Source organism: Phalangium opilio, unplaced genomic scaffold (assembly GCF_054372755.1).
Source record: "Phalangium opilio isolate 3A_F unplaced genomic scaffold, DU_Popi_V2 ptg000113l_1, whole genome shotgun sequence".
Lineage (NCBI taxonomy): Eukaryota > Metazoa > Arthropoda > Arachnida > Opiliones > Phalangiidae > Phalangium > Phalangium opilio.
The window spans coordinates 1,285,481-1,309,536 of record NW_028324209.1 but is presented as its reverse complement, the minus strand read 5'-3'; the positions used below and the strand labels follow the sequence as shown (position 1 = coordinate 1,309,536).

Genomic DNA, 24,056 nt, shown 5'->3' with positions numbered 1-24,056 from the left:
AGGAGGGGGGGGGGGTAAGAAAATAAAAAACAAGAGGACGGTAAATCATGGATATCTTTTTGACGTCAGAGAAAAAACACTTTTTGGAGAAACCCCTTTCACCTTTCCAAGAAACTTGTAAGCGAGTTAACATTTGCGAAATTTGTCCCCATTTTTCGAATAGTTTTATCGCGATTTTTTATGATGTTTGTGGAAATTTCTTGGATACATAATGTCATTTTTCCGCGTTATATAATTAAAATTTAACTCGCGTATTAACGGTGAATTTGTAATATCCATGTTGTCACTTCGAGGGGCTAATCACTGTCATTACTTTAAATCTTTAGCGTTTTTCCAACTTTGTAAAAAATAATTCGCGGTAAAATTCCAATTTCGCGCACTTTTTCAAAACAAAAAAAAACTTTTCCGAGATTATAATCTTGTGCTGCCCTCTCGAATTACAAGTGGAATTAAAAATTTTTATTAATTCCAAAATGGCGGCGCCCATTCACGAATATTGGTGCTAAGACCACAAAGTCGAGTAAAGTTAATCGGAATTAATGTAATTTAGCTAAATTTTCACTAATTGACTACGAAATGGAGCCTTCCATCGCGAAAAAGTGTTCATTTTGCCCCACGGAAAAGTCGCAATACCGCTGTCCCCGTTGTGGATTATTCTATTGTTCAGTAAAATGTTACCAACACGCGGATCATCTTTTATGCAGTGAATCTTTTTATAAAAGTTGGATAGAAGCGAGCGCGGCTGAATTAGGGACAGAGGATAACGAATCAAAAAGAAAAATGTATGATATCCTAAAACGTGTCAATGACATGGAAGAAATTAGCCAAGAATTGGACTCTGACGATGATTTAGAACAAAATTTGGAAGAAAACTGCGCTTCAATCTTAGAAAATAAACTGAATGAGCTAAATCTAACCAACATTGACTCTAACACCGATTTTGATCAACTATGGGGCAGTTTAACTCCCGAAGAACAAGAGAAAATAAAAAAAGAAATGGAAAGGGAAAATGTAGCGCAATTTATCGAAACATGGACACCCTGGTGGGAAATTCCAGTTGAAAAGAAGAAATTAGTTGAAGAAATTAATTCAAAAACATCAGATGAAGAGTTAATTAAATCCAAATTAGAAGCTAAAGTTCCACTAATACCAAAAACTATTTCAAATTTTGATGAAATAACTACAAAACCTCCATCACCAAGCTTGGTTTTCAATATGATTAATATTTTAGGCAGTTATGTTTATGTAGCCAGAAGATATAATGGGGATTATGCTAATGAGATACAAGAGAGTGTTCCTTTGTTATACAAAATGTCAGGGGTTCTCAGTGCCAATAAGAACTATGAAACTCTAGAACTAGCGCTATTTGGGATAAAAGACGAAGATTTAACTACATTCTCTATTAATTTGGGAAGAGAAGAACTAGTTTTGATCATGCATGATGTTTGTAAGATACTAGAAGCTTCATCAGACAAGGTTAATTATAGTTTATCCGCACTATCTGACATAATTGATCTGTTTAAGGCATTAAAGGTGATGCTTAAACAGAAAAAAACATCACTACCGAGTAGTTTAATTCAAGATTTGGGATTGAATGTAAAGGTCGTTAACCTTATAGTTAGGAAATTAGAGTATTTCTCAAGTTGGAACTTGTCAAAATATGTTAAAACCAAAAACTTACCGAAATATGTACCAGAGATACAGTTGATGATCGCCAATATAGTTGAAGATGATATTTCTTTTAAAACTACCGCCGCGGAACAAGTTAAAACCCTAACAATAGGTGAAAATTATTCCCCTGATTCAGAATGTGCCAAGACAAGGCCTAATATGCTAGTTGAAGAATTGTGATATTCTGTAAATAACAAAACAGAACTGTTAATTTTAATAAAATATTACCCATATAACGTTTAATAAATAAACATATAATTAATTTAACATCATTAAATACTTCGATTTACCCACTTTTTCTTCACCATAATCAGAGAGCCTTGCCATAATATTCGGATTGTCCGCCAAAAATAACGGCTCCCTATTTCTATGAGTCAATTCAGTTCAAATCTTCAAATACTGGATTCCACCACCAGAGTGACTGATTGAGAAATTTTAGGTAATTATTGGCGGCGTCTCGTTGATTTTTTAGTGTATTGACCGATATCTGCGAAATATCTGAACATTTTCAAATCAATTATTGTAATTAAGTTGGAATTAATGTTAAGCTAGTTAATCGAATTGCGGAAAGATGTCAAAAAGGCACAGAATTGACGTGGGGGACCATAGTTCAAAGCGAAGGTAAGTGCTAAGCCTTGTCAATAATAATTTGTTACTTAAGGCTTAACGATTATACAAAGAAAATAAAAATATACTACATATTTTGTATAATTAATTATTACGTTATTATTTTAGAAGTAAGGAAGATTACTCTCACAATAGAGATGACAGAGATAGTCGCGATGATAAAAAAGCAAGCATTCCAGCTGCATCAAGTACAGCACCCGTCATGCAGAATTTAAATGTTTATACAATGCTACCCTATACCCCTCGTTACTACGAGCATTTCAGAAAGAGAATTGGTCTTCCCGTTTGGGAATATAAGGATAAATTCATGGATCTCTTGGGAAAAAACCAAATATTAGTCTTAGTTGGTGAAACTGGGTCTGGGAAAACTACACAGGTAAGTCAGTGAAAATCAATTTAAAAACAAAACCCTGTCCTGTACACATTTTGTTTAAACCTACTCAGATACCCCAATGGTGTGTTGAATTTCTAAGAGGTAGAACGGGAAGGAGAGGGGTAGCTTGTACGCAACCTCGTAGGGTGGCTGCTATGAGTGTGGCAGCTCGTGTGGCTGAAGAAATGGATGTAATGTTAGGTCAAGAAGTTGGTTACAGCATTCGTTTTGAAGATTGCTCTTCCGCTAAAACAATATTGAAGTAAGCTAGTAAGGCCCTTTTTTAGTTGCGTAGAATGAATATTTAATTATATTTTAATATAAATAGGTACATGACTGATGGTATGTTATTAAGAGAAGCCATGAGTGACCCCCTCCTTGAAAGTTACGGAGTTGTTTTATTGGATGAGGCTCACGAAAGAACTTTAGCTACTGATATATTGATGGGAGTTTTGAAACAAGTCGTTACCCAAAGACCAGACCTTAAAATCGTGGTTATGAGCGCTACATTGGATGCTGGGAAATTTCAGGTACGAAACAACGCAAATTTTGAGAACTATAGACAAAAATGACTTTTAATTATTTATCTTTTCAGAATTACTTTGATCACGCACCTTTAATGAATGTCCCGGGAAGAACTCATCCTGTAGAGATATTTTATACCCCTGAACCTGAACGAGACTATTTAGAAGCCGCTATTCGTACAGTTATTCAAATTCACATGTGCGAAGAAACGGAGGGAGACGTTTTGCTATTTTTAACTGGTCAAGAAGAGATTGAAGAAGCTTGCAAAAGAATTAAAAGAGAAATTGACAACTTGGGACCTGACATTGGGGAATTGAAATGCATTCCCTTATATTCCACTTTACCCCCTAATTTACAACAACGTATTTTTGAACCCGCACCTCCAAATAGAGCCAATGGCGCCATTGGAAGAAAGATCGTTGTCTCTACTAACATCGCTGAAACATCTTTGACAATTGATGGAGTTGTCTTTGTGATAGATCCCGGTTTTGCCAAGCAAAAGGTAGGTCAAATTGAAATAAGCCTATTTTTGGTCTAATTTTCATTTGAATTGAATTGATTTCTACTTTTAGGTATATAATCCTCGTATTAGAGTTGAATCTCTATTAGTTTCACCCATAAGCAAAGCCAGTGCTCAACAAAGAGCCGGTCGAGCTGGTCGAACGAGGCCTGGAAAGTGTTTTAGATTATACACTGAAAAAGCCTACAAAACTGAGATGCAGGATCAAACATACCCTGAAATTTTAAGATCTAATTTGGGTTCGGTTGTTTTACAACTGAAGAAACTTGGAATTGATGATTTAGTTCATTTTGACTTTATGGATCCCCCTGGTAAATAAATAATTATTCCTATCATAATCATTACAACTTTAAATGAATCATTATTTCTTAAAAACAGCGCCTGAAACATTAATGAGAGCCTTGGAACTTCTAAATTACTTAGTGGCCTTGGACGATAACGGTGAACTGACGGAATTGGGAGCCATTATGGCGGAATTTCCCCTTGACCCTCAACTAGCTAAGATGTTGATTGCTTCCTGTGATTATAATTGCTCTAACGAAGCTCTATCCATCACTGCCATGCTTTCGGGTGAGTTGCTTAATTGGTTATTTAATTTTTTAAGCTTTTTAAGTCGGGGACCTAAAAAAGAAACTAGTTTAAAATGCGTGTAATGATGTTGAAAATATTTTTCGTCACCCGAATAATCTTATGTGGATTATATAATCACTGAACACGCCTAATTATTAATTAAAAATGATCAATTAGCCCCTTGACCTTTTGGGTCGGAAAGTGTGCCTATTATTTTTGGTATAAAGGCTCCTTGAGCCTTTGTTTTTTTCGTGTTTTATTTTTGTGAACTAAGGAACGATGGACGCGGGGTCGCGGCTGCCTCTTCTTCTTCTTCTTCTCTTTATCTTTCTTCCGGCCTTTATCCATTCGTGGTGTTCTCGGCTATTTTCCGTTACTTTACGTTTTGGCCGCGACCCCCCCATCCAATGCTATCAGTTCCGCAGTGTTTTGTGCGACCAAACGAGGCCAAGAAAGCCGCGGACGAGGCTAAGATGCTCTTTGCCCATATTGACGGGGATCACTTGACTCTCCTCAATGTTTATCACGCCTTCAAACAAAGTAAGTATCATTACATTCTCGCCCCTTTTCTTCCCACCAGCAATCTTTGAGGATGGCTAATTAGTTTAATCGCGATGATGTCTAATTTTTCGTCACCCGAATAATATTCGCGTGTGGACTTAAACTTACTGAGCAAACTTCCGAACATAAAACAACGCTTAAACGTTGTTTTTAAGTTTAAACTAACGGAACTTTTTCTCTTTATTTCCTTGAAAATTACTATCAATTTTCAGATCACGATAACCCTCAATGGTGTTACGACAATTTCGTCAACTATCGTTCCCTGAAGAGCGCTGATAATGTCAGGCAACAACTGTCGCGAATTATGGATCGTTTTAACCTAAGACGAACCTCGACAGAGTTCACCTCGAAAGATTATTACGTTAACATCAGAAAAGCCATTGTTTCCGGATTTTTCATGCAAGTGGCGCATTTGGAACGAACGGGACATTACCTAACGATAAAGGACAATCAAGTTGTTCAGTTGCATCCTTCGACTTGCTTAGATCATAAACCGGAATGGGTTGTCTATAACGAATTTGTTCTTACGACCAAAAATTATATTAGAACCGTGACAGACATTAAACCGGAATGGTAACAACTTTATAACTAAGGTTAATTAAGTTTAGTTTTACTAATTACTCTTAATTTACACTTTTACAGGCTTCTAAAGATAGCTAATAATTATTACGACATGCGAAACTTCCCTCAATGCGAAGCTAAACGGCAATTAGAAATAATTCAAACCAAATTAGATTCCAGGAAATATCAAGAAGGTTTTTAAATAACGACCCTTAACGACTCGTTAATATTGTAATAACATTTTCATCAATATTTTGCAAACCTAAAAAACCCTATTTTCCCTTAAAAATATCACTTTTTCATTGGATAAATAAATATTTGTTTGAAAAAGTATGATAGTTAATGTTCGCCTAACATTTTATAATTTGTTTTCATCCAATTCTTCAAAAGATTGTTCTTGCAAAATACGAATAAATCATAACAAACAATAAAAAAACATACATCGGGTGTTCAAATTATTGTATTTGTTTTGGGAGAAATTTCATAATAATAAATGAATTGTATTCATATTTGTCACACCCCTTGAATAAAATAATTTCATAGACTCGTAAAAATGTTGCTGTTATTTTTATTTTTTATTTTTCTTCTTAAAAATAGGCCTAATCCTAAACTTAGAATAAATTAAACCAATTAAAAATGTGTATTATAATTTGGAGAAGGGTTCATTCCGAGGAAGCTAAATAAATAAATAAAGGTCATGTTCTGTAAGTAGGCTTTTCCTTGGACAAAGATGTATTGCGTGGTAAACATTTCTACAGGGGCTATGGGAAAATACATTAGATTCAAACCCCTGCAAGCTATCTTTCCCGCTAAAAATTACAAAATGATGGTATGCGGGAAGTATACGTTTTTAACGATTTTCAACGCAAAAATACATTTTTTAAATTATACAATAGATGTTTTCGAATTCTAATATGTACTTCGCACGAGATGACCTATTTATGTTACGAAATAACCCCTTTACAACACGCCATATATTCCAGCTAAAATATACATAAATTCGCATCCAATATTCAATTTATATACCCGTAACAATAACCGTATTTTCGCGGAAAACATTTGCGGGTTACAGATTTTAATGAATTATTGTTGTTCGAGACATTTTACTTTCGCACGAAGGTCTACAAGATTTTATTTTCTTCTAACGCTCAGTAATTTGGTACCGAAGTAAATTTAACTCTTTCGGCTTACTTCGCTGTCAGATTGAGATATTACCGGACTCGGGAGTGACCACTATTGCAATCGATCTTGTCCGGCTGCCTGCCAAAACGTCAGCGTCCGAAGGTTTCACAATCATTTTCAAATTTGAGCGCCTAAGAACTAGATGCGTTGCGTCAGCGTTAAAGAGCGGGTTAATTTGAGTACTATTTGGCGCGATTTCATTGACCTGTCATGATATATTTAGTGGCAATTTGCGCTACTATCTTCAATTTTGGTATAAGGTATGTGTTGAAAATCCTGTTTTACGAAGTGTTTCTTGTTTATTGACATGCTATCGTGCTTTGGGGTAATTTTGCGTGTTTATTGAAGTACTGTTTCGTAGGCAGGGATAGCTCTACCTGTCTTGAAAAGTCAATTGACATGTTCCAAATTACGTTTTAATCAGTGTTTTGTAAAAACAAATTCCTCAAGTCACTCAAAACTAATCAAAATTGGCTCTCATATAGATTTTAATGGAATTTGTAAGAAATTGATCAAAAACCGTTTAGAAGTAAAACCGATTAAAACCGAAGAATTAACAAACCTGAAAAAACCGGTTTTCGGTTAAACCGGGCGGTTTTAGGCATCCATAATCGACATGTTTACCTATAAATGTTTAATTCTAATTCAGACTCGTGTTATTCTTCGAGGAAAATAGTTGGGGGAACAGAGGCGTTAGTAGTAACGGACTATAAGCGCCTCAATTATAATTTAATGACGTTTCTACGTCGATGCGTGCCAAACCACATTACCCATATATGGGTATACTAAGCAAACTAATCAAAAACTTTCAAATGAAACGCTTAGCTTTATCGGTCGAACCATAAAACTTGATTTAAAACCCATATCTTGAAGTGAGAAAAAAACTGTAATCAAAAATGTTTCTACGCGTGTCAAGTTTGTGTTTGCCGCGTTATGTTTTCGTTAAACCGAAGAAGATTGCGGTATCTTCCACGGGTCAATATTTTTCGCCTGATTTGAACACCCTCCGTGATCCAATTATAGGACTTTTAACATTTGTCGTGAATAGTTAATGGACTAGAGAAATCTCCTCCCCATTTTCTGAGATAATTTACCACCTGTTGTCCACTCAAGACGTCATAATACGCGTACATTAATGTCCATTTTTAAATTTCTCCGCTTTCTCTCGACACGATAACAAATACTGAATATTTTATGATGTTTTTTTCTATTAACATATAAAGGGTTTGGGTTGTTATTTTCGTTAAAATCTCCTAAATTATAGTTTTGAAAAACTCTTGAGAAAGTTTTCTGTCGTGAAATTGCTTAGTTTAAAGTTAAAGGTACATAAATGCTCAAATATAATCTTAATAGACCTTAAATAAACATAGGCCATAATATAGGGTAGCGTGACCTGAAAAATGCTTTACGTAAGTTATAGTTGGGGCACGTTATACTTTAATCAACGAGAAAGGACACGTTTTTTGAAGCACTTTTTATTTAATTAAAAGTTATGACAAATGGAGGAAAACAGAAAACGCCGCGATACACTTGGCTTGCTTGGGTCAACAATATTTAATCTTTCTGTCATATTATAGAAAACATTGGTATGGTTCTAATATCAAATATAATCAATAGGTCGGTACAGAACTCGGAGCCATTTGATTGGTCAATTCATAAACCGCAAAGTTGTTACGGCGACGATAATTACACTCTACAAAGAAATGGTACCTACATCGTACTATTTGTTTTTTTCCACAATAAAATAATTATTTTTTAATATTTATATTTATAGAACCAATTAAAGTTTATTTAAGTATAAACGTGATTGATTTATTTGACGTAAGCGAGGATAGAATGGTCGGTTTCCTTTGCAGATATTCTTAAATTAAAGAGTCTGGCAATCGTGGGCACGAATAAGCCTCTTCGAAGAGGGAAAACGCGGGATTAAAACAATGCCTTCCATCTCGCTTTTCGGCGCCTGCGCTCTAGACGGTTTGTGTCCAGAGAGTGGGCGGAGATGGTTCCGATACTGAGGGTTGCCTAACCCCTTTTTGTGCATCGAAGAGGCTTATTGTTGTTGGTTGCTAGTCCCTTTGAATTAAAACTCGCGGTTTGTAACTAGCATAATTTTCTACAAAGGAATTTGGGTTACAAACGTCAATATATGATATTTGGAAAGATCCAACGTTGAAATTAGACGGAGTTAAAACGGATAAACCCATAAATGTACCAAAATCCGTAGCCAGGTGTATCTGGAAACCAGATATAATTTTTCCCAATTCCAAAGACTCTCTTCTGTTTGATACGACGGTACCCAACACCGTCATCACGCTGGTCGATGGTGGATATTTTCTACGCTATAGTCGGTGAGACCAACGAGAACAAAAACGTCAGTTCAACAAGAACTTATACGAACTTCTTAATATTCAATTTAGGTTTCGACTAAAAATCAGCTGTCAAATGCATTTTCATAACTATCCAATGGATACTCAAAGGTGTTCCGTTTATATTTCAATGAGTAAGAACTAATAACATTTGTACTATAAATACAATAAACCATAGAAACTTTATTTTTAGTATACAGCAAGGTGGACGTCGCGACGCTCAACTGGTTTCGCGCGGATGATGAAAGTCCGCCATACGTCCAAGATTATAAAATTTGCGAGGTTTACAAGGGGGCGCAACCCTTACAATTCGCGATGGGACCACCGAAAGTTGAGTCGGGTGTTAGTGTTCGTAAAATTGGTAACACGAGCCAATTAACTCTGAAGTTTAAATTCGCGCGACATTTAACCGCTAGTATCATCAACACTTACATCCCTTCATCGTTAGTCGTTTGTTTATCTTGGGTTTCATTTTGGATCGAGCCCTCGGCGGTTCCTGGACGTGTGACCTTAGGGGTCACGGCTTTACTCGTAAGAAACCCTTCAACTTTAAAGAATTATATTTTTTAAAAGATGGCCTGTTTCAGACTCTGGCAACTGAGATAGTCCATGCCAGATCTCTCCTACCCCCTGTTGATTACATGACCGCCATGGACGTATGGTTGTTTGGGTGTCTACTAATGGTTTTCAGTTCCCTAATAGAGTTCACATTGGCGTACACCCTTAGTCGAAGACAGGAAATCCAGGTACATGACGAAATCCGCAGTCGACGAAAAACAATTAACTTTTGAACTTTATAGGGAGCTACGAGTCGTGTGGTACCGAGTCCCGCCTGGTCAATCAACGAAGCTCAAAAACCCGATCAAAACCCTTCCCAACCTACAACCCCAGCTCAACCCGAACCTATTCTATGCAAGGATTGCTGTAATAAGTCAAACGCCCAAGGTTGGACCCTGTTAGTAGTTATGAATGTCAACAACCATTTAATTGAGTTGCCCAGTGGCTGGAAGGTTCAAACAGCGAAACCACCGGCTGTGGTAACCTCCCATAAAACGAATTCTTTCGATATGGTATCGAGAATATTGTTCCCTTTAGTTTTAATTGTGTTTGGAGTTGTTTATTGGTCATATTACGCGTCACAGATTACGAATTTGGAGGATGTTGACTTTAAATCGCGTTGATATTGAACAGAAATTGAAGGATTTCAATTTTTAATGGCACTCGTGTCAACGCGTACGCGAAGATCTAGACCATACATAACGTTACAATCCCCTCTACTGATGGTTTGGTTGTAAGTGCCGTAATTAATACGAATATACTTCAATGATGCGCTTTTAACACATTCGTTTCTTTGAACAATTTTTATTCGTAATTTTAAAAATAATCTTATTGAAATAATACAATATTATAATAAAAAAACGTAAAAGACAAAAATGTATAATCACTAGTTATACAATTTCAAAACGAAATTATTTATTTAAATGGCACGAATTAAAAGTAATTAAACTTAAAAAATAATTAAAAATAAAGAAAAATATATTAAAATTAAACAAAATCGGTTAAATTTTTGGCATATTCAGAATGCCAATCTCGATCAAAAACTCGCTTTAAAATAGCAACTTCACTGGTAGGATCGGAACTGATATCGCGAGCGTTGGCTAAAATAAGCGCGACACCTCCTGTGTTGGTAAAATAATCTTTGGACCAATTGGAAGTTCCTGTTTTATTTAAGAAAAAATGTTAAAACTAATAACATAAGTGAATCATATTACAGCTCCCTATAAGTACTGGACGTAGGTTATGCTTTTGTAAACAGCGTTTTCTTCCAAGACATCCAAGCCCGCCATCTATAGCTCAGTTTTACAAGTATAGTTTTCCCACTAACCCGGATCTGGAGTTACGTTAACCTACGGAAGTTCCGGTTGATGGTAATGGCTGTCAGACCGCCGTCAGTGTCGTGATTAGTGTGAAGCTTGATATCGCGTTATAACTTTGATTTAGAATGGATTGTGTTTCTTAGCTAATTAGGAAAACGCCTAGGATCAATTTAAGTAATTGCAATCATTGCATGCCCAAATTAAAGAGACATCTGAATACGATCTATGTGATATTAAAAGCACTTAACCGTAAGCGACTAAAACGTTTTGCAAAACTGAAAAATATTGACCAGCATCTTTCGCAAACGGAAAACGTTAAAGCATTGAGAAAATTTGTCACACTTAAAAAAGGAAAACAAATTTCAATGTTAGTAATAAATCGGTCCAACTATCCCCGCTAAAAGCCTTTAATTCGGTGGAAGCTTAGCTCAGTGCTGTACTAGGGATACATTAAAAATATTCTAGCATGATGAAGGCTATTTCGATCATTTGAATTCATATTAATTTCCTTTTCAACACTAGCGTTTAAAAAATACCTATAGACCGCCAATTATTTTTTAAAATCGGAAAAATAAAGTGGACTTCTACTATAATATTCACAACCCAACACTTTGTATGGAACAACTTGTTTCCTTCCGCGCTCTTCTCTCTCAAACCCTTTCCTCATTGGCTACCGCTTACTTCCGTTTGCTTGCCCCGCTTATTAAAAATTTCTTTCGCGCCAAAATCATTCCTCTGGTTTAGTTCACAAATTCGCCGCTGCGTTTCGCATATACCCTTTTCTCTTCAGTGCTAGGAGACAATGCTGATGCACGGCGATGTTATATCGTCCAGTACTTCTAGGGAGCTGTAATATGATCCACTTCTGCTAATAATATCATCCGATTAACGCAAAGATCCGAAGGATGAATCTCACCAATATACGCGTGTTTGTCAGTTACCATATATTTATTATGAGCTACCCTAGCGAAGGGTATTTTAGACTGAGATTCAGTGTACGTTGGAACTTTGAACAATTTCTACGCAAAAAAATATATTAAAAATTAGCTAACGAAGCTGAAACAAAACTCGATTCAATTAAATTAAATTAAACTAGGGTTGTAAGTCGGAAAATTTTCCGCGGAAAATTTTCCGCTCGGAAAATTTTCCGGAAAATGACCGAGCTATATTTTTCCGGAAAATTTTCCGTATTTTTCCGCTACCTGTTTTTCAATTAAAAAGTTAAAACTTTAAAACTTTTCAATTGCCTTTCTTTTCAAAACATTCATTATTTGGTTTTAGGTGAATTCGGAGGGGTAAAAAATTGTCCAAGGGCACAGAGTCTAGTGACCCCTATTTTCTATAGGAAAAGCTCACTCATTTGCTATCGCTTGCATGCATAGGGTTACTGTTTGCTCTTATGACGGTATAAGGCGTTAGAGAGTCGAGACCTAACCGTTAAGAGACCCAAGTGAAACTAAAATTATCAGGCATAAAGGATAGTGATCGTCTGCGTCATTGTAAGGGAAACGAGGTGTTATGTTGTTAATGTTATTAAGTTTGTTAACCCTGTTTTAAGTCACAAATTATGGGAAAATCAACCACTAATATTTGGTGGTACTTTAATAGATCTACTAAAGATGGCAAAATAACTGGAGAATGTTTTAAATCTTTAAAAGTTAGATAAACTGACTCAAAGCTCACATAATTGCTAGTTTTATATTTTTCCGATTAGCGGAAAATTTTCCGCTAAGAGGAAAATTTTCCGGAAAAGTTTCCGGAAAATTTTCCGCGTTTTATTTTTCCGGAAAATTTACAACCCTAAATTAAACACTACAACCGTCTCGATTTTAATTTTCTCGTCACTGACAGAAGACAAGACTCGCAAATAATTAAGCATATCGGGTCTAGTATGATTCCAATAACCGGCTAATAATCTGACGTGAATTTTACGTTCAATCGCGGCTCTTTTAAGTTCGTCATCAATCACCGGCCAAAAGCTGCGTTTTTAATGTTAATAAAATAGGTCAGAACAGGTACGAGACTGGTTTACATCGTTAGCAAACTCGGAATTGGTTACTTTCACAAAGGAATTCAAGTACTTTCAACAGAAGGAATTTTAAAGGGCAAATGTCAGTTTTGTACCTAGTTTTGTCTTCGTAAAGACTTATTGGAAAATAATCCATCACAGCAATGTCAACAAATTTCTCCGCTTTTTGAATGACATCCTTAATACTGTCAATGTCACCGGTGCGTCCTTCGGGACAAAATGGGGGAGGGGAACTCTAAAATGTTCAATTTAGGTCAAATATTATTGACAAATCAAATATACTTCTTTAAATAGACTAAGCAAAGCCTTATCAAAGGGAGAACAGTCGCTTTTTAAGTTACTAGGCCTACACTTCTTTGATAAGGAATTCCCAAGCCTTTCTGTTTTGTTTTTTAATGACGCTCACCGATAAATAGACGTTGGCCCATTTACCATTCAAGAGTATATTCAAGGGGCTTTCCTTGTTGTATTGAGTTTTAAGTACATCAGGCCACTCTTTCGGAACCCTAGCACCTTTTTTGCCCATTTCCCAATAAACCTCAAAGAGTTTGAGCGCGTCATATCCTAAAGTAGGACAATCAGTAACTACAACCCCTAACTCCTTAATTTGCGTCAAAGCGCGCCAATCCATATTAGAACTACCAACGTAAAAGCTTTTCCCATCAACGATTATCATTTTAGTATGTAAAACCCCATCTCCGAGTAAACCCTCAAAGTCTAAATTACGAACTTCAGCAGCACCTTTATCAACTAACATTTGGGTATCTTTATCCGGGTAAGATTCGGAGGGTTTATTTTGAGCAATTCTTATAGTAACGCCTCTAGTGGTACCAGCCTCTAATAAAGCTTGGAAAATATTTTCCCCTTGGTAATCCGAAGTATCATTTACTACATCAGAGCCTAAAAGAGACCAATAGAACGCGGCAATGTCTATTTCTTCTTCAGCATTTTTAATCAATTGAAGCCAACCACTGTATGTTGAATTTAACGAAATGGACCCTTCAGGGTACGTTAAATTCTCGGGTATGCTCTCGACTATTTCGATCCTAAAGAAATAAAGTAATAAACGATTTTTTGGTTAAATTTTACTTACTTTGGTTTGGGTTATCGGAAAGACAAAGAGACAGACTCGCAAGTCGTTACTGGTGTACATCCTGGCCAAAAACGCCATAAATTTTCTTCATAGGGTTCGCGATACTTGGCTCCAAACATAAAGAAACAAGCGATCACGACAGTTATTAAGAAGATCGTGAAGAGGAAAAAATATATTAACCGATGGTGCTTCACAAAACATGGCTCTTTGTTGTTATGATCACGACTCGTGGAATCGGCTTTTACAACGCGTATCGACATAATTACGATTAAATAAAGTTCACACCGGTTTATTACGACTTAAATAAGATTAATAATAAACTTGATTCAAGTTAATTTAAATAAGAATACAATAAAACAAACAATTAAAAAATCAACAATGTCCCAACCTCCACCGGTTCTCGACTCACTCACGAGTCGACCTGGGAGGTACTAATTTGCAGGACTTTTTTTTTGCAAACTTTTTTTACAAACTTGCAGAACCTTCGTGTACCGTACCCCTCGAAAAGTTTGCAATTTCATACCCTAATTTACAGGAGCTTTCTTACAAACTTGCAGAACTTTTTGTTTGCAATTCTACACCCTAATTTGCAGGATCTTTTTTACGTCATCTAAAAAGGTAATTAAGTTAGTTATCTTTAATTTTTTTAATTAAAAATAAAACAATGAAAATATAAGCCTTTAACAACGTAAGTTACCGAAATATTTCATCAGAATACATCTTGAATGATTAATTTGAAACTCTTAAATGTTTGCTATGAGTTTTGTGACTAAATATTAAAGGTTGACCCTTAACCCATAGTCGTGGTATGCTACTAAAGTTAAATTTAAGCTATCGATACTATATAATTATGGTTTCTTACTGACGAGTTAAATACAAATAATAAGGGTTAATGGCGTATTTGACACTGTTCAACGTAATGAATTAACATATTTTTATAAGGATCTCTGAGGTGAAGAGCATTCCTACAATATATATTTAAATTAAAGAGTGTTAGGATACTTTCGTTTGAACCAACTTGGGTGAGTGTATGTTCTGACTTGTTTATGAAATTTATTAACAATTATTACTTACCATTATTTATTTTTTTGGTAGTTTTTTACGCAGAAAACCTCTTGCAGAACCTTGAATATTTTTTGCAAACTTTTTAAAAAACCGGTTTTTTTACATGAAAACGGTACGGATTGGTTCATAAAATTAAATAAGAATTAATTCTAACCATAATTTAATTTTTTGGTGGTTTTTTACGCAGAAAACCTCTTGCAGAACCTTGAATATTTTTTGCAAACTTTTTAAAAAACCGGTTTTTTTACATGAAAACGGTACGGATTGGTTCATAAAATTAAATAAGAATTAATTCTAACCATGATTTAATTTTTTGGTGGTTTTTTACGCAGAAAACCTCTTGCAGAACCTTGAATATTTTTTGCAAACTTTTTAAAAAACCGGTTTTTTTTCAATGGAAACGGTACGGATTGGTTCATAAAATTAAATAAGAATTAATTATAACCATTTTTTATTTTTTTCGTAGTTTTTTAAGCCGAAAACCTCTTGCAGAACCTTGAATATTTTTTGCAAACTTTTTAAAAAACCGGTTTTTTTCAATGGAAACGGTACGGATTGGTTCATAAAATTAAATAAGAATTAATTATAACCATTTTTTATTTTTTTCGTAGTTTTTTAAGCCGAAAACCTCTTGCAGAACCTTGAATATTTTTTGCAAACTTTTTAAAAAACCGGTTTTTTTACATGAAAACGGTAGGGATTGGTTCATAAAATTAAATAAGAATTAATTCTAACCATGATTTAATTTTTTGGTGGTTTTTTACGCAGAAAACCTCTTGCAGAACCTTGAATATTTTTTGCAAACTTTTTAAAAAACCGGTTTTTTTACATGAAAACGGTAGGGATTGGTTCATAAAATTAAATAAGAATTAATTCTAACCATGATTTAATTTTTTGGTGGTTTTTTACGCAGAAAACCTCTTGCAGAACCTTGAATATTTTTTGCAAACTTTTTAAAAAACCGGTTTTTTTACATGAAAACGGTACGGATTGGTTCATAAAATTAAATAAGAATTAATTCTAACCATAATTTAATTTTTTGGTGGTTTTTTACGCAGAAAACCTCTTGCAGAACCTTGAATATTTTTTGCAAACTTTTTAAAAAACCGGTTTTTTTACATGAAAACGGTACGGATTGGTTCATAAAATTAAATAAGAATTAATTCTAACCATGATTTAATTTTTTGGTGGTTTTTTACGCAGAAAACCTCTTGCAGAACCTTGAATATTTTTTGCAAACTTTTTAAAAAACCGGTTTTTTTTCAATGGAAACGGTACGGATTGGTTCATAAAATTAAATAAGAATTAATTATAACCATTTTTTATTTTTTTCGTAGTTTTTTAAGCCGAAAACCTCTTGCAGAACCTTGAATATTTTTTGCAAACTTTTTAAAAAACCGGTTTTTTTCAATGGAAACGGTACGGATTGGTTCATAAAATTAAATAAGAATTAATTATAACCATTTTTTATTTTTTTCGTAGTTTTTTAAGCCGAAAACCTCTTGCAGAACCTTGAATATTTTTTGCAAACTTTTTAAAAAACCGGTTTTTTTACATGAAAACGGTAGGGATTGGTTCATAAAATTAAATAAGAATTAATTCTAACCATGATTTAATTTTTTGGTGGTTTTTTACGCAGAAAACCTCTTGCAGAACCTTGAATATTTTTTGCAAACTTTTTAAAAAACCGGTTTTTTTACATGAAAACGGTAGGGATTGGTTCATAAAATTAAATAAGAATTAATTCTAACCATGATTTAATTTTTTGGTGGTTTTTTACGCAGAAAACCTCTTGCAGAACCTTGAATATTTTTTGCAAACTTTTTAAAAAACCGGTTTTTTTACATGAAAACGGTACGGATTGGTTCATAAAATTAAATAAGAATTAATTTTAACCATGATTTAATTTTTTGGTGGTTTTTTAAGCCGAAAACCTCTTGCAGAACCTTGAATATTTTTTGCAAACTTTTTAAAAAATCGGTTTTTTTACATGAAAACGGTACGGATTGGTTCATAAAATTAAATAAGAATTAATTCTAACCATGATTTAATTTTTTGGTGGTTTTTTACGCAGAAAACCTCTTGCAGAACCTTGAATATTTTTTGCAAACTTTTTAAAAAAACCGGTTTTTTTCAATGGAAACGGTACGGATTGGTTCATAAAATTAAATAAGAATTAATTATAACCATTTTTTATTTTTTTCGTAGTTTTTTAAGCCGAAAACCTCTTGCAGAACCTTGAATATTTTTTGCAAACTTTTTAAAAAACCGGTTTTTTTACATGAAAACGGTACGGATTGGTTCATAAAATTAAATAAGAATTAATTCTAACCATGATTTAATTTTTTGGTGGTTTTTTACGCAGAAAACCTCTTGCAGAACCTTGAATATTTTTTGCAAACTTTTTAAAAAACCGGTTTTTTTTCAATGGAAACGGTACGGATTGGTTCATAAAATTAAATAAGAATTAATTATAACCATTTTTTATTTTTTTCGTAGTTTTTTAAGCCGAAAACCTCTTGCAGAACCTTGAATATTTTTTGCAAACTTTTTAAAAAACCGGTTTTTTTACATGAAAACGGTACGGATTGGTTCATAAAATTAAATAAGAATTAATTATAACCATGATTTAATTTTTTGGTGGTTTTTTACGCAGAAAACCTCTTGCAGAACCTTGAATATTTTTTGCAAACTTTTTAAAAAACCGGTTTTTTTACATGAAAACGGTACGGATTGGTTCATAAAATTAAATAAGAATTAATTTTAACCATGATTTAATTTTTTGGTGGTTTTTTAAGCCGAAAACCTCTTGCAGAACCTTGAATATTTTTTGCAAACTTTTTAAAAAATCGGTTTTTTTACATGAAAACGGTACGGATTGGTTCATAAAATTAAATAAGAATTAATTATAACCATGATTTAATTTTTTGGTGGTTTTTTACGCAGAAAACCTCTTGCAGAACCTTGAATATTTTTTGCAAACTTTTTAAAAAACCGGTTTTTTTTCAATGGAAACGGTACGGATTGGTTCATAATATAAATAAGAATTAATTATAACCATTTTTTATTTTTTTCGTAGTTTTTTAAGCCGAAAACCTCTTGCAGAACCTTGAATATTTTTTGCAAACTTTTTAAAAAACCGGTTTTTTTACATGAAAACGGTAGGGATTGGTTCATAAAATTAAATAAGAATTAATTCTAACCATGATTTAATTTTTTGGTGGTTTTTTACGCAGAAAACCTCTTGCAGAACCTTGAATATTTTTTGCAAACTTTTTAAAAAACCGGTTTTTCTAAAAGTTTGCAAAAAATATTCAAGGTTCTGCAAGAGGTTTTCGGCATAAAAAACTGCCAAAAAATTAAATGATGGTTATAATTAATTCTTATTTAATTTAATGAACTGATCCGTACCGTTTTCACGTAAAAAAACCGGTTTTTTAAAAAGTTTGCAAAAAATATTCAAGGTTCTGCAAGAGGTTTTCGGCATAAAAAACTGCCAAAAAATTAAATGATGGTTAGAATTAATTCTTATTTAATTTTATGAACTGATCCGTACCGTTTTCACGTAAAAAAACCGGTTTTTTAAAAAGTTTGCAAAAAATATTCAAGGTTCTGCAAGAGGTTTTCGGCATAAAAAACTGCCAAAAAATTAAATGATGGTTAGAATTAATTCTTATTTAATTTAATGAACTGATCCGTACCGTTTTCATGTAAAAAAACCGGTTTTTCTAAAAGTTTGCAAAAAATATTCAAGGTTCTGCAAGAGTTTTTCGGCATAAAAAACTGCCAAAAAATTAAATGATGGTTATAATTAATTCTTATTTAATTTAATGAACTGATCCGTACCGTTTTCATGTAAAAAAACCGGTTTTTCTAAAAGTTTGCAAAAAATATTCAAGGTTCTGCAAGAGTTTTTCGGCATAAAAAACTGCCAAAAAATTAAATGATGGTTATAATTAATTCTTATTTAATTTAATGAACTGATTAGTACCGTTTCATTTGAAAAAAACCGGTTTTTCTAAAAGTTTGCAAAAAATATTCAAGGTTCTGCAAGAGGTTTTCGGCATAAAAAACTGCCAAAAAATTAAATGATGGTTAGAATTAATTCTTATTTAATTTAATGAACTGATCCGTACCGTTTTCACGTAAAAAAACCGGTTTTTCTAAAAGTTTGCAAAAAATATTCAAGGTTCTGCAAGAGTTTTTCGGCATAAAAAACTGCCAAAAAATTAAATGATGGTTAGAATTAATTCTTATTTAATTTAATGAACTGATCCGTACCGTTTTCATGTAAAAAAACCGGTTTTTCTAAAAGTTTGCAAAAAATATTCAAGGTTCTGCAAGAGTTTTTCGGCATAAAAAACTGCCAAAAAATTAAATGATGGTTATAATTAATTCTTATTTAATTTAATGAACTGATTAGTACCGTTTCATTTGAAAAAAACCGGTTTTTCTAAAAGTTTGCAAAAAATATTCAAGGTTCTGCAAGAGTTTTTCGGCATAAAAAACTGCCAAAAAATTAAATGATGGTTAGAATTAATTCTTATTTAATTTAATGAACTGATCCGTACCGTTTTCATGTAAAAAAACCGGTTTTTCTAAAAGTTTGCAAAAAATATTCAAGGTTCTGCAAGAGTTTTTCGGCATAAAAAACTGCCAAAAAATTAAATGATGGTTATAATTAATTCTTATTTAATTTAATGAACTGATTAGTACCGTTTCATTTGAAAAAAAACCGGTTTTTCTAAAAGTTTGCAAAAAATATTCAAGGTTCTGCAAGAGGTTTTCGGCATAAAAAACTGCCAAAAAATTAAATGATGGTTAGAATTAATTCTTATTTAATTTAATGAACTGATCCGTACCGTTTTCACGTAAAAAAACCGGTTTTTTAAAAAGTTTGCAAAAAATATTCAAGGTTCTGCAAGAGGTTTTCGGCATAAAAAACTGCCAAAAAATTAAATGATGGTTAGAATTAATTCTTATTTAATTTTATGAACTAATCCGTACCGTTTCCGATGAAAAAAACCGGTTATTTTAAAAGTTTGTAAAAAATATTCAAGGTTCTGCGAGAGGTTTTCGGCATAAAAAACTACCAAAAAATTAAATCATGGTTAGGATTAATTCTTATTTAATTTTATGAACTGATCAGAACATACACTCACCCAAGTTAATACAAAGGAAAGTATCCTAACAGTCTTTAATTTAAAATCCTCAAGCATCAACAGTAGAAGACCATAACTTTATTAGTAGCAGACCACGACTATGGGTTAAGGGTCAATCAAAAATATTTAGTCTGATAACTCAAAGCAAACATTTAAGAGTTTCAAAATAATCTTCCAAGATGTATTCTAATGAAATATTTCAGTAACTTCCGTTGTTAAAGGCCTATATTTTCATTGTTTTATTGTTTAATTAAAAAAAATTAAAGATAACAAACTTATTTACCTTTGTTGATGAAAAAAGATCCTGCAAATTAGGGTGTAGAATTGCAAACAAAAAGTTCTGCAAGTTTATAAAAAAGGTCCTGCAAATTAGGGTATGAAATTGCAAACTTTTCGAGGGGTACGGTACTCGAAGGTTCTGCAAGTTTGTAAAAAAAGTTTGCAAAAAAAAAAGTCCTGCAAATTAGTACCTCCCGTCGACCTAATGTAAACGAAACGATGGTCCGATGGTCCGATGGACCCTATTTTTGTAACACTGCAAAGTGCAAGCTTCTGCTACCCTTCCGAAAACTGCAGAAGTTAGAAGTTGGTACAATTTCGACAATTTCAAGAATATTACGAAATATTTATAGAAACACAATAAAAATATATCAAAATTATGAGAAAATTAAATAATTTGGTGGAACTTTTTTTTTGGAAATTTTATATTTAGCCATCCTTTTCCCGAAGTTGATGACGTAATCTCTCCATATTTCTTTTACTGTCCGTTAATTGTTGTTTCAATCTCGTTTTGGTTTTACGGAAATTACGGGTTAACCATCTCAGTTTCAACAATATGTAAAATTTTTATGCAAAAGAAAAATGATTTAAAATGATTCAAAGATAACTGATAATATATACCCTTATAAAATTCACTTAAAAATTGATATAATATACCATCCATGTATACTTTATGATGTTAAAAACTATAATAAACATTGCATACACACAAAAGGGTCCGTTCATAAATTACGTCAAACTTCTCCAGGAATATTCGACCCCCTTTGCTACACTTACGATTGGTTTCATAAAATCTTTAGAGTACCCTTCCTTGGAATTTAAAGATAATTTATGGATGACCCCTAAATCATATTAAAGGGATTGGAACCCTCTAACAATAAAGGGATACTGACATGTGTTTTCTAACTTTTGTTTATTTAAAAATAGGCTTTATTTTGCCTTTTGTTCTGGTTAGCGTAAATAAATAATGGGCCGAAAACTACAGAAGCTAAAAGTTTGAAAATCTTTTGGTACAAGTTGGTAAAATTGCAAATTCAAGAATATTAACACAAAAATACATTAAAATTATGAGAAAATGAAATAATTTGGTGGAACTCTTTTTTTTTTTGGAAATTTTATAACTAGCCATCTTTTTCCCGAAGTTGATGACGCAATCTCTTCATATTTCTTCCACTGTCCGTTAATTGTCGTTTCAATGCTTCAATCTCGTTTTGGTTTTTACGGGCTTTATATTTCAGGCCAACCATCTCAGTTTCAACAATAGATAGGCGACCTTTTCCGTTACCTTAACAGAATCATCCTATAATATATAAGTTTTGGTTTAAAAAACCATTAGCTGATTTAAAAATTAAAATAAGTACTTTTTTCCGAGGGAATTTCCTCCATTTCATTTAGTAAGCTTTGAAATGACGTCATTTTTTTGACGAGGATGACGCACCCACCTTATCATTGCACCGTACGTCTTTATCTCCATCAATTACTTTTAAATACCTTTACTTTGCGTAATTGACATGAATCTATATAACTAGTTATATAGATTCATGCTTTCGAGTAATGTCACTCTATTTTGAAGATTAGAGTTTTCATACTCGAGAATTTGACATTTTCAACTTCCGGTTCCGTTTCCGTTTCACTTTCAGCCTCACAATCGTAACCAGATTCTTCTTCGAGCAAACGGACTGATTGGTAAAACCAACGCCTACGAGGCTACGAGATGTAAAACCAAGGCCTGAGCTGCTGCAATTCCACCTTGAGAGGCTCTAACATCTAACCGCCTATTATGAAAATAAACACTTAATAGTTTTAGATTTAAATAACTAGCCTATTAAGTCTTTAATTGAAATTAGAAAGAATTGAATCAATTAAATCATTTACTCAGGTTGAATATCCATGCGCGATCTTTGACTGGAAGATTCCACGCTACTATCAAGATTTAGACCCAAATGACGGGTAGCGGCCACAACTTCAGTACATTCCCTCTGATCTGATATATTCTCTTTGATCTAACCGACTATTATGAAAATAAACACATAATAGTTTTAGATCAGCCCACATCTCGAGTTGTTGTTCGCAGCTCGAAATTAACAACGTCACTTCCATACAAATTGAATCTCTTGAAGATTCCAAATTCTCTGGTTGAGGAGTTGTTTCAAATTCCCTGAAAAATTAACAACAAAAACAACAAATTTTCAATTTTCCCAAAATTAAAACTACCCAAATTCTTGGTTAGTTTCCTTACATTGGTCTGGAAGTTATTGATGTTTCCGGCATTGTAGAAGCAGAGTGTTCCAAACTTCCAAGAAGGTTTCGATTAAATCTCAGCTTTAAATATAAACTTAAGGTGTTCTTCAACTTGGCGCATCGAACGCTACAATAAAAACCAAAACTTATTCCCTCGTTTATTGACGAGGTAAAACTACTATTCAAGGCCGAGTTCCAAAACGCGAGCAAACTGAATAACGAACGCCAGCTACTTAAGTTCGAACCAATTTAATTAACACCTACCGCTTCTCTACGCGGGGTGCCCGCCGGGCGGCACCACTCGAATGGGTGATTTGAAATCTTAAACGGCGAAAAGCAAAAATTTTGCTTTTTCTAGTCCATTGTTGACTTCTTCAACTGCAAAATCAATTATTAGAAATTTCGATTAAATCCCAGCTTTAAATATAAACTTACGGTGTCTTGCAACATCCGTCATAGACCGCTATAATAAAAAGCAAAACTTAATCCCTCTTTTATTGACGAGGTAAAATGACTTCAAGGCCGAGTTACAAAACGTAAGCAAACTGAGTAACGAACATCGAGACCTAGGAGGATAGAGGTGAAAACACCTCCACACTCCTAATCGAGACTAACAATGGGGCCCGAACGTGTCCATTTTCGAACAAAATTCGCTCTTCTAGAGAACTGGAGATCGGCCAGTAATTTTTTGGTCGTTTCGAATTTTTGCATCCCTCCAACATTCTATTATTTACCATCAGTTTACCCATTTTGCTGGAACTCTGCCTTTAAGGGATTAGTTCCGGCGGAAAGGGTTCCGAACTGAAAAGCAAGCATCGAGACTAACAACGGAGCGACCGCGCAGACTTTAGTTTCCCTGCTGTGGCTAAATTTGAGAGGTTTTATCTGACTGAAAGCCGTGCAGTTCTAGCGAATTGAAGATAAACAAAAGAGAGTTTCCTACAGAGGAATTCAAATATTTGCAAGGAAAAATTTAAACCGCTTTCAATTGTTTTTCTTCAGTTAGCTAGAGGCCGCCCTGCACGGCTTTTATTCAGCTAGAACTCTCACAACTTTCGCTCGCAAAATCCGAGAGGTCGCTCCATTGTTTGTTTCTATGCTCAGTTAGCTAGAATCATTTTCGCTGGAACTCGGCCTTTAAATTACAGTTTAAGCAAGAACTCACGAGCATTTCACCACTGGGTGTGTGGTAATACACGTCTCCACTTTTATGCCCTTTAGTCCTCCTTTCAACGATTTCGCGGCCATAATCTTTATATAACGATAAAGAAGCGTTTAGTTAACGTTAAGTAAGTTTACGTTCAAACTCAGGCTTTTGGAAAAGTGGATCTGTTTTTCGAAATAGAAAATAGGT

General features: G+C 33.8%; 5 protein-coding genes, 1 long non-coding RNA gene and 1 other non-coding gene across 61 annotated transcripts; 5 read left to right on the top strand and 2 right to left on the bottom strand.

The window, feature by feature from the left end:
* On the top strand, positions 1 to 1,929 carry LOC149623220 (zinc finger HIT domain-containing protein 2). Its single transcript, XM_089852376.1, has one exon. The coding sequence runs from the start codon at positions 577 to 579 to the stop codon at positions 1,849 to 1,851; it is 1,275 nt and encodes a 424-aa protein (XP_089708502.1). The 5' UTR covers positions 1 to 576; the 3' UTR covers positions 1,852 to 1,929.
* Positions 1,930 to 2,079: 150 nt separating this feature from the next.
* Dhx15 (DEAH-box helicase 15) lies at positions 2,080 to 5,962 on the top strand. The gene is made up of 10 exons (XM_089852369.1): positions 2,080 to 2,292; positions 2,407 to 2,674; positions 2,743 to 2,933; positions 3,000 to 3,201; positions 3,267 to 3,698; positions 3,769 to 4,027; positions 4,095 to 4,286; positions 4,704 to 4,826; positions 5,060 to 5,420; positions 5,490 to 5,962. The coding sequence occupies exons 1-10, from the start codon at positions 2,243 to 2,245 to the stop codon at positions 5,608 to 5,610; spliced, it is 2,199 nt and encodes a 732-aa protein (XP_089708495.1). The 5' UTR covers positions 2,080 to 2,242; the 3' UTR covers positions 5,611 to 5,962.
* Positions 4,364 to 4,433, top strand: LOC149623219 (small nucleolar RNA SNORD36). The gene has a single exon (XR_016374938.1). It is a non-coding gene; the product is annotated as a small nucleolar RNA SNORD36 (small nucleolar RNA).
* Positions 5,963 to 6,096: 134 nt separating the features above from the next.
* Positions 6,097 to 10,653, top strand: LOC149623217 (gamma-aminobutyric acid receptor subunit alpha-1-like). Its single transcript, XM_089852371.1, has 8 exons — positions 6,097 to 6,850; positions 8,208 to 8,296; positions 8,365 to 8,429; positions 8,712 to 8,938; positions 9,008 to 9,090; positions 9,150 to 9,487; positions 9,544 to 9,702; positions 9,757 to 10,653. Exons 1-8 carry the CDS (start codon positions 6,801 to 6,803, stop codon positions 10,135 to 10,137), a joined length of 1,392 nt encoding a protein of 463 aa, XP_089708497.1. The 5' UTR covers positions 6,097 to 6,800; the 3' UTR covers positions 10,138 to 10,653.
* On the bottom strand, positions 10,299 to 14,383 carry LOC149623216 (5'-3' exonuclease PLD3-like). The gene is made up of 6 exons (XM_089852370.1): positions 13,992 to 14,383; positions 13,269 to 13,908; positions 12,958 to 13,097; positions 12,653 to 12,812; positions 11,750 to 11,852; positions 10,299 to 10,674 (listed from the first exon to the last, which is right to left on the bottom strand). The coding sequence occupies exons 1-6, from the start codon at positions 14,213 to 14,215 to the stop codon at positions 10,502 to 10,504; spliced, it is 1,440 nt and encodes a 479-aa protein (XP_089708496.1). The 5' UTR covers positions 14,216 to 14,383; the 3' UTR covers positions 10,299 to 10,501.
* LOC149623215 (uncharacterized) lies at positions 14,384 to 18,310 on the top strand. Of its 6 annotated transcripts, XR_016374717.1 has the most exons (10): positions 14,384 to 14,573; positions 14,669 to 14,761; positions 14,843 to 14,977; positions 15,051 to 15,423; positions 15,487 to 15,713; positions 15,789 to 16,584; positions 16,660 to 16,874; positions 17,095 to 17,746; positions 17,967 to 18,037; positions 18,100 to 18,181. It is a non-coding gene; the product is annotated as an uncharacterized LOC149623215 (long non-coding RNA). The 6 variants fall into 6 exon arrangements; XR_016374714.1 differs by lacking the exons at positions 14,384 to 14,573; positions 17,967 to 18,037 and adding an exon at positions 18,257 to 18,310 and having other exon boundaries at positions 14,652 to 14,977; positions 17,095 to 17,891; XR_016374715.1 differs by lacking the exon at positions 14,384 to 14,573 and having other exon boundaries at positions 14,652 to 14,977; positions 17,095 to 17,601.
* LOC149623214 (uncharacterized) lies at positions 18,276 to 22,983 on the bottom strand. 50 transcript variants are annotated; one of them, XR_016374700.1, is made up of 19 exons: positions 22,967 to 22,983; positions 22,701 to 22,829; positions 22,337 to 22,619; positions 21,823 to 22,236; positions 20,466 to 21,761; positions 20,183 to 20,280; positions 20,028 to 20,109; positions 19,883 to 19,964; positions 19,737 to 19,819; positions 19,592 to 19,673; positions 19,447 to 19,528; positions 19,302 to 19,383; positions 19,157 to 19,238; positions 19,012 to 19,093; positions 18,867 to 18,948; positions 18,722 to 18,803; positions 18,577 to 18,658; positions 18,432 to 18,513; positions 18,280 to 18,368 (listed from the first exon to the last, which is right to left on the bottom strand). XR_016374700.1 is itself a non-coding variant. In XM_089852407.1 (18 exons), the coding sequence occupies exons 11-14, from the start codon at positions 19,308 to 19,310 to the stop codon at positions 18,915 to 18,917; spliced, it is 207 nt and encodes a 68-aa protein (XP_089708533.1). In that variant the 5' UTR covers positions 19,311 to 19,383; positions 19,447 to 19,528; positions 19,592 to 19,673; positions 19,737 to 19,819; positions 19,883 to 19,964; positions 20,028 to 20,109; positions 20,183 to 20,405; positions 20,466 to 21,761; positions 21,823 to 22,236; positions 22,337 to 22,619; positions 22,701 to 22,829; the 3' UTR covers positions 18,289 to 18,368; positions 18,432 to 18,513; positions 18,577 to 18,658; positions 18,722 to 18,803; positions 18,867 to 18,914. The 50 variants fall into 50 exon arrangements, 33 of the variants coding, with proteins under 33 accessions (XP_089708537.1, XP_089708529.1, XP_089708530.1 ...); XR_016374702.1 differs by having other exon boundaries at positions 20,028 to 20,083; XR_016374698.1 differs by having other exon boundaries at positions 18,281 to 18,368; positions 20,028 to 20,083; positions 20,183 to 20,405.
* Between the last annotated feature and the right edge of the window lie 1,073 nt (positions 22,984 to 24,056).

What these genes read in the sequence shown, in the direction of transcription:
- LOC149623220 (XM_089852376.1), top strand. Translation starts at nt 577, where the DNA reads ATGGAGCCTTCCATCGCGAAAAAGTGTTCATTTTGCCCCACGGAAAAG.
- Dhx15 (XM_089852369.1), top strand. Translation starts at nt 2,243, where the DNA reads ATGTCAAAAAGGCACAGAATTGACGTGGGGGACCATAGTTCAAAGCGA. An exon ending in CCGGTTTTGCCAAGCAAAAG is followed by an intron (nt 3,699 to 3,768) that starts GTAGGTCAAATT and finishes TTCTACTTTTAG; the next exon opens with GTATATAATCCTCGTATTAG. An exon ending in CATCACTGCCATGCTTTCGG is followed by an intron (nt 4,287 to 4,703) that starts GTGAGTTGCTTA and finishes CAATGCTATCAG; the next exon opens with TTCCGCAGTGTTTTGTGCGA.
- LOC149623217 (XM_089852371.1), top strand. Translation starts at nt 6,801, where the DNA reads ATGATATATTTAGTGGCAATTTGCGCTACTATCTTCAATTTTGGTATA. An exon ending in ATCTTCAATTTTGGTATAAG is followed by an intron (nt 6,851 to 8,207) that starts GTATGTGTTGAA and finishes TATAATCAATAG; the next exon opens with GTCGGTACAGAACTCGGAGC. An exon ending in TTCCGTTTATATTTCAATGA is followed by an intron (nt 9,091 to 9,149) that starts GTAAGAACTAAT and finishes CTTTATTTTTAG; the next exon opens with TATACAGCAAGGTGGACGTC.
- LOC149623216 (XM_089852370.1), bottom strand. Translation starts at nt 14,215, where the DNA reads ATGTCGATACGCGTTGTAAAAGCCGATTCCACGAGTCGTGATCATAAC. An exon ending in GGGCCAACGTCTATTTATCG is followed by an intron (nt 13,098 to 13,268) that starts GTGAGCGTCATT and finishes TGAACATTTTAG; the next exon opens with AGTTCCCCTCCCCCATTTTG. An exon ending in TGACAAACACGCGTATATTG is followed by an intron (nt 10,675 to 11,749) that starts GTGAGATTCATC and finishes TAAATAAAACAG; the next exon opens with GAACTTCCAATTGGTCCAAA.
- LOC149623214 (XM_089852383.1), bottom strand. Translation starts at nt 20,239, where the DNA reads ATGCTTGAGGATTTTAAATTAAAGACTGTTAGGATACTTTCCTTTGTA. An exon ending in GGTTTTTTTACATGAAAACG is followed by an intron (nt 19,529 to 19,591) that starts GTACGGATCAGT and finishes ATTTTTTGGCAG; the next exon opens with TTTTTTATGCCGAAAAACTC. An exon ending in GGTTTTTTTCAAATGAAACG is followed by an intron (nt 19,239 to 19,446) that starts GTACTAATCAGT and finishes ATTTTTTGGCAG; the next exon opens with TTTTTTATGCCGAAAAACTC.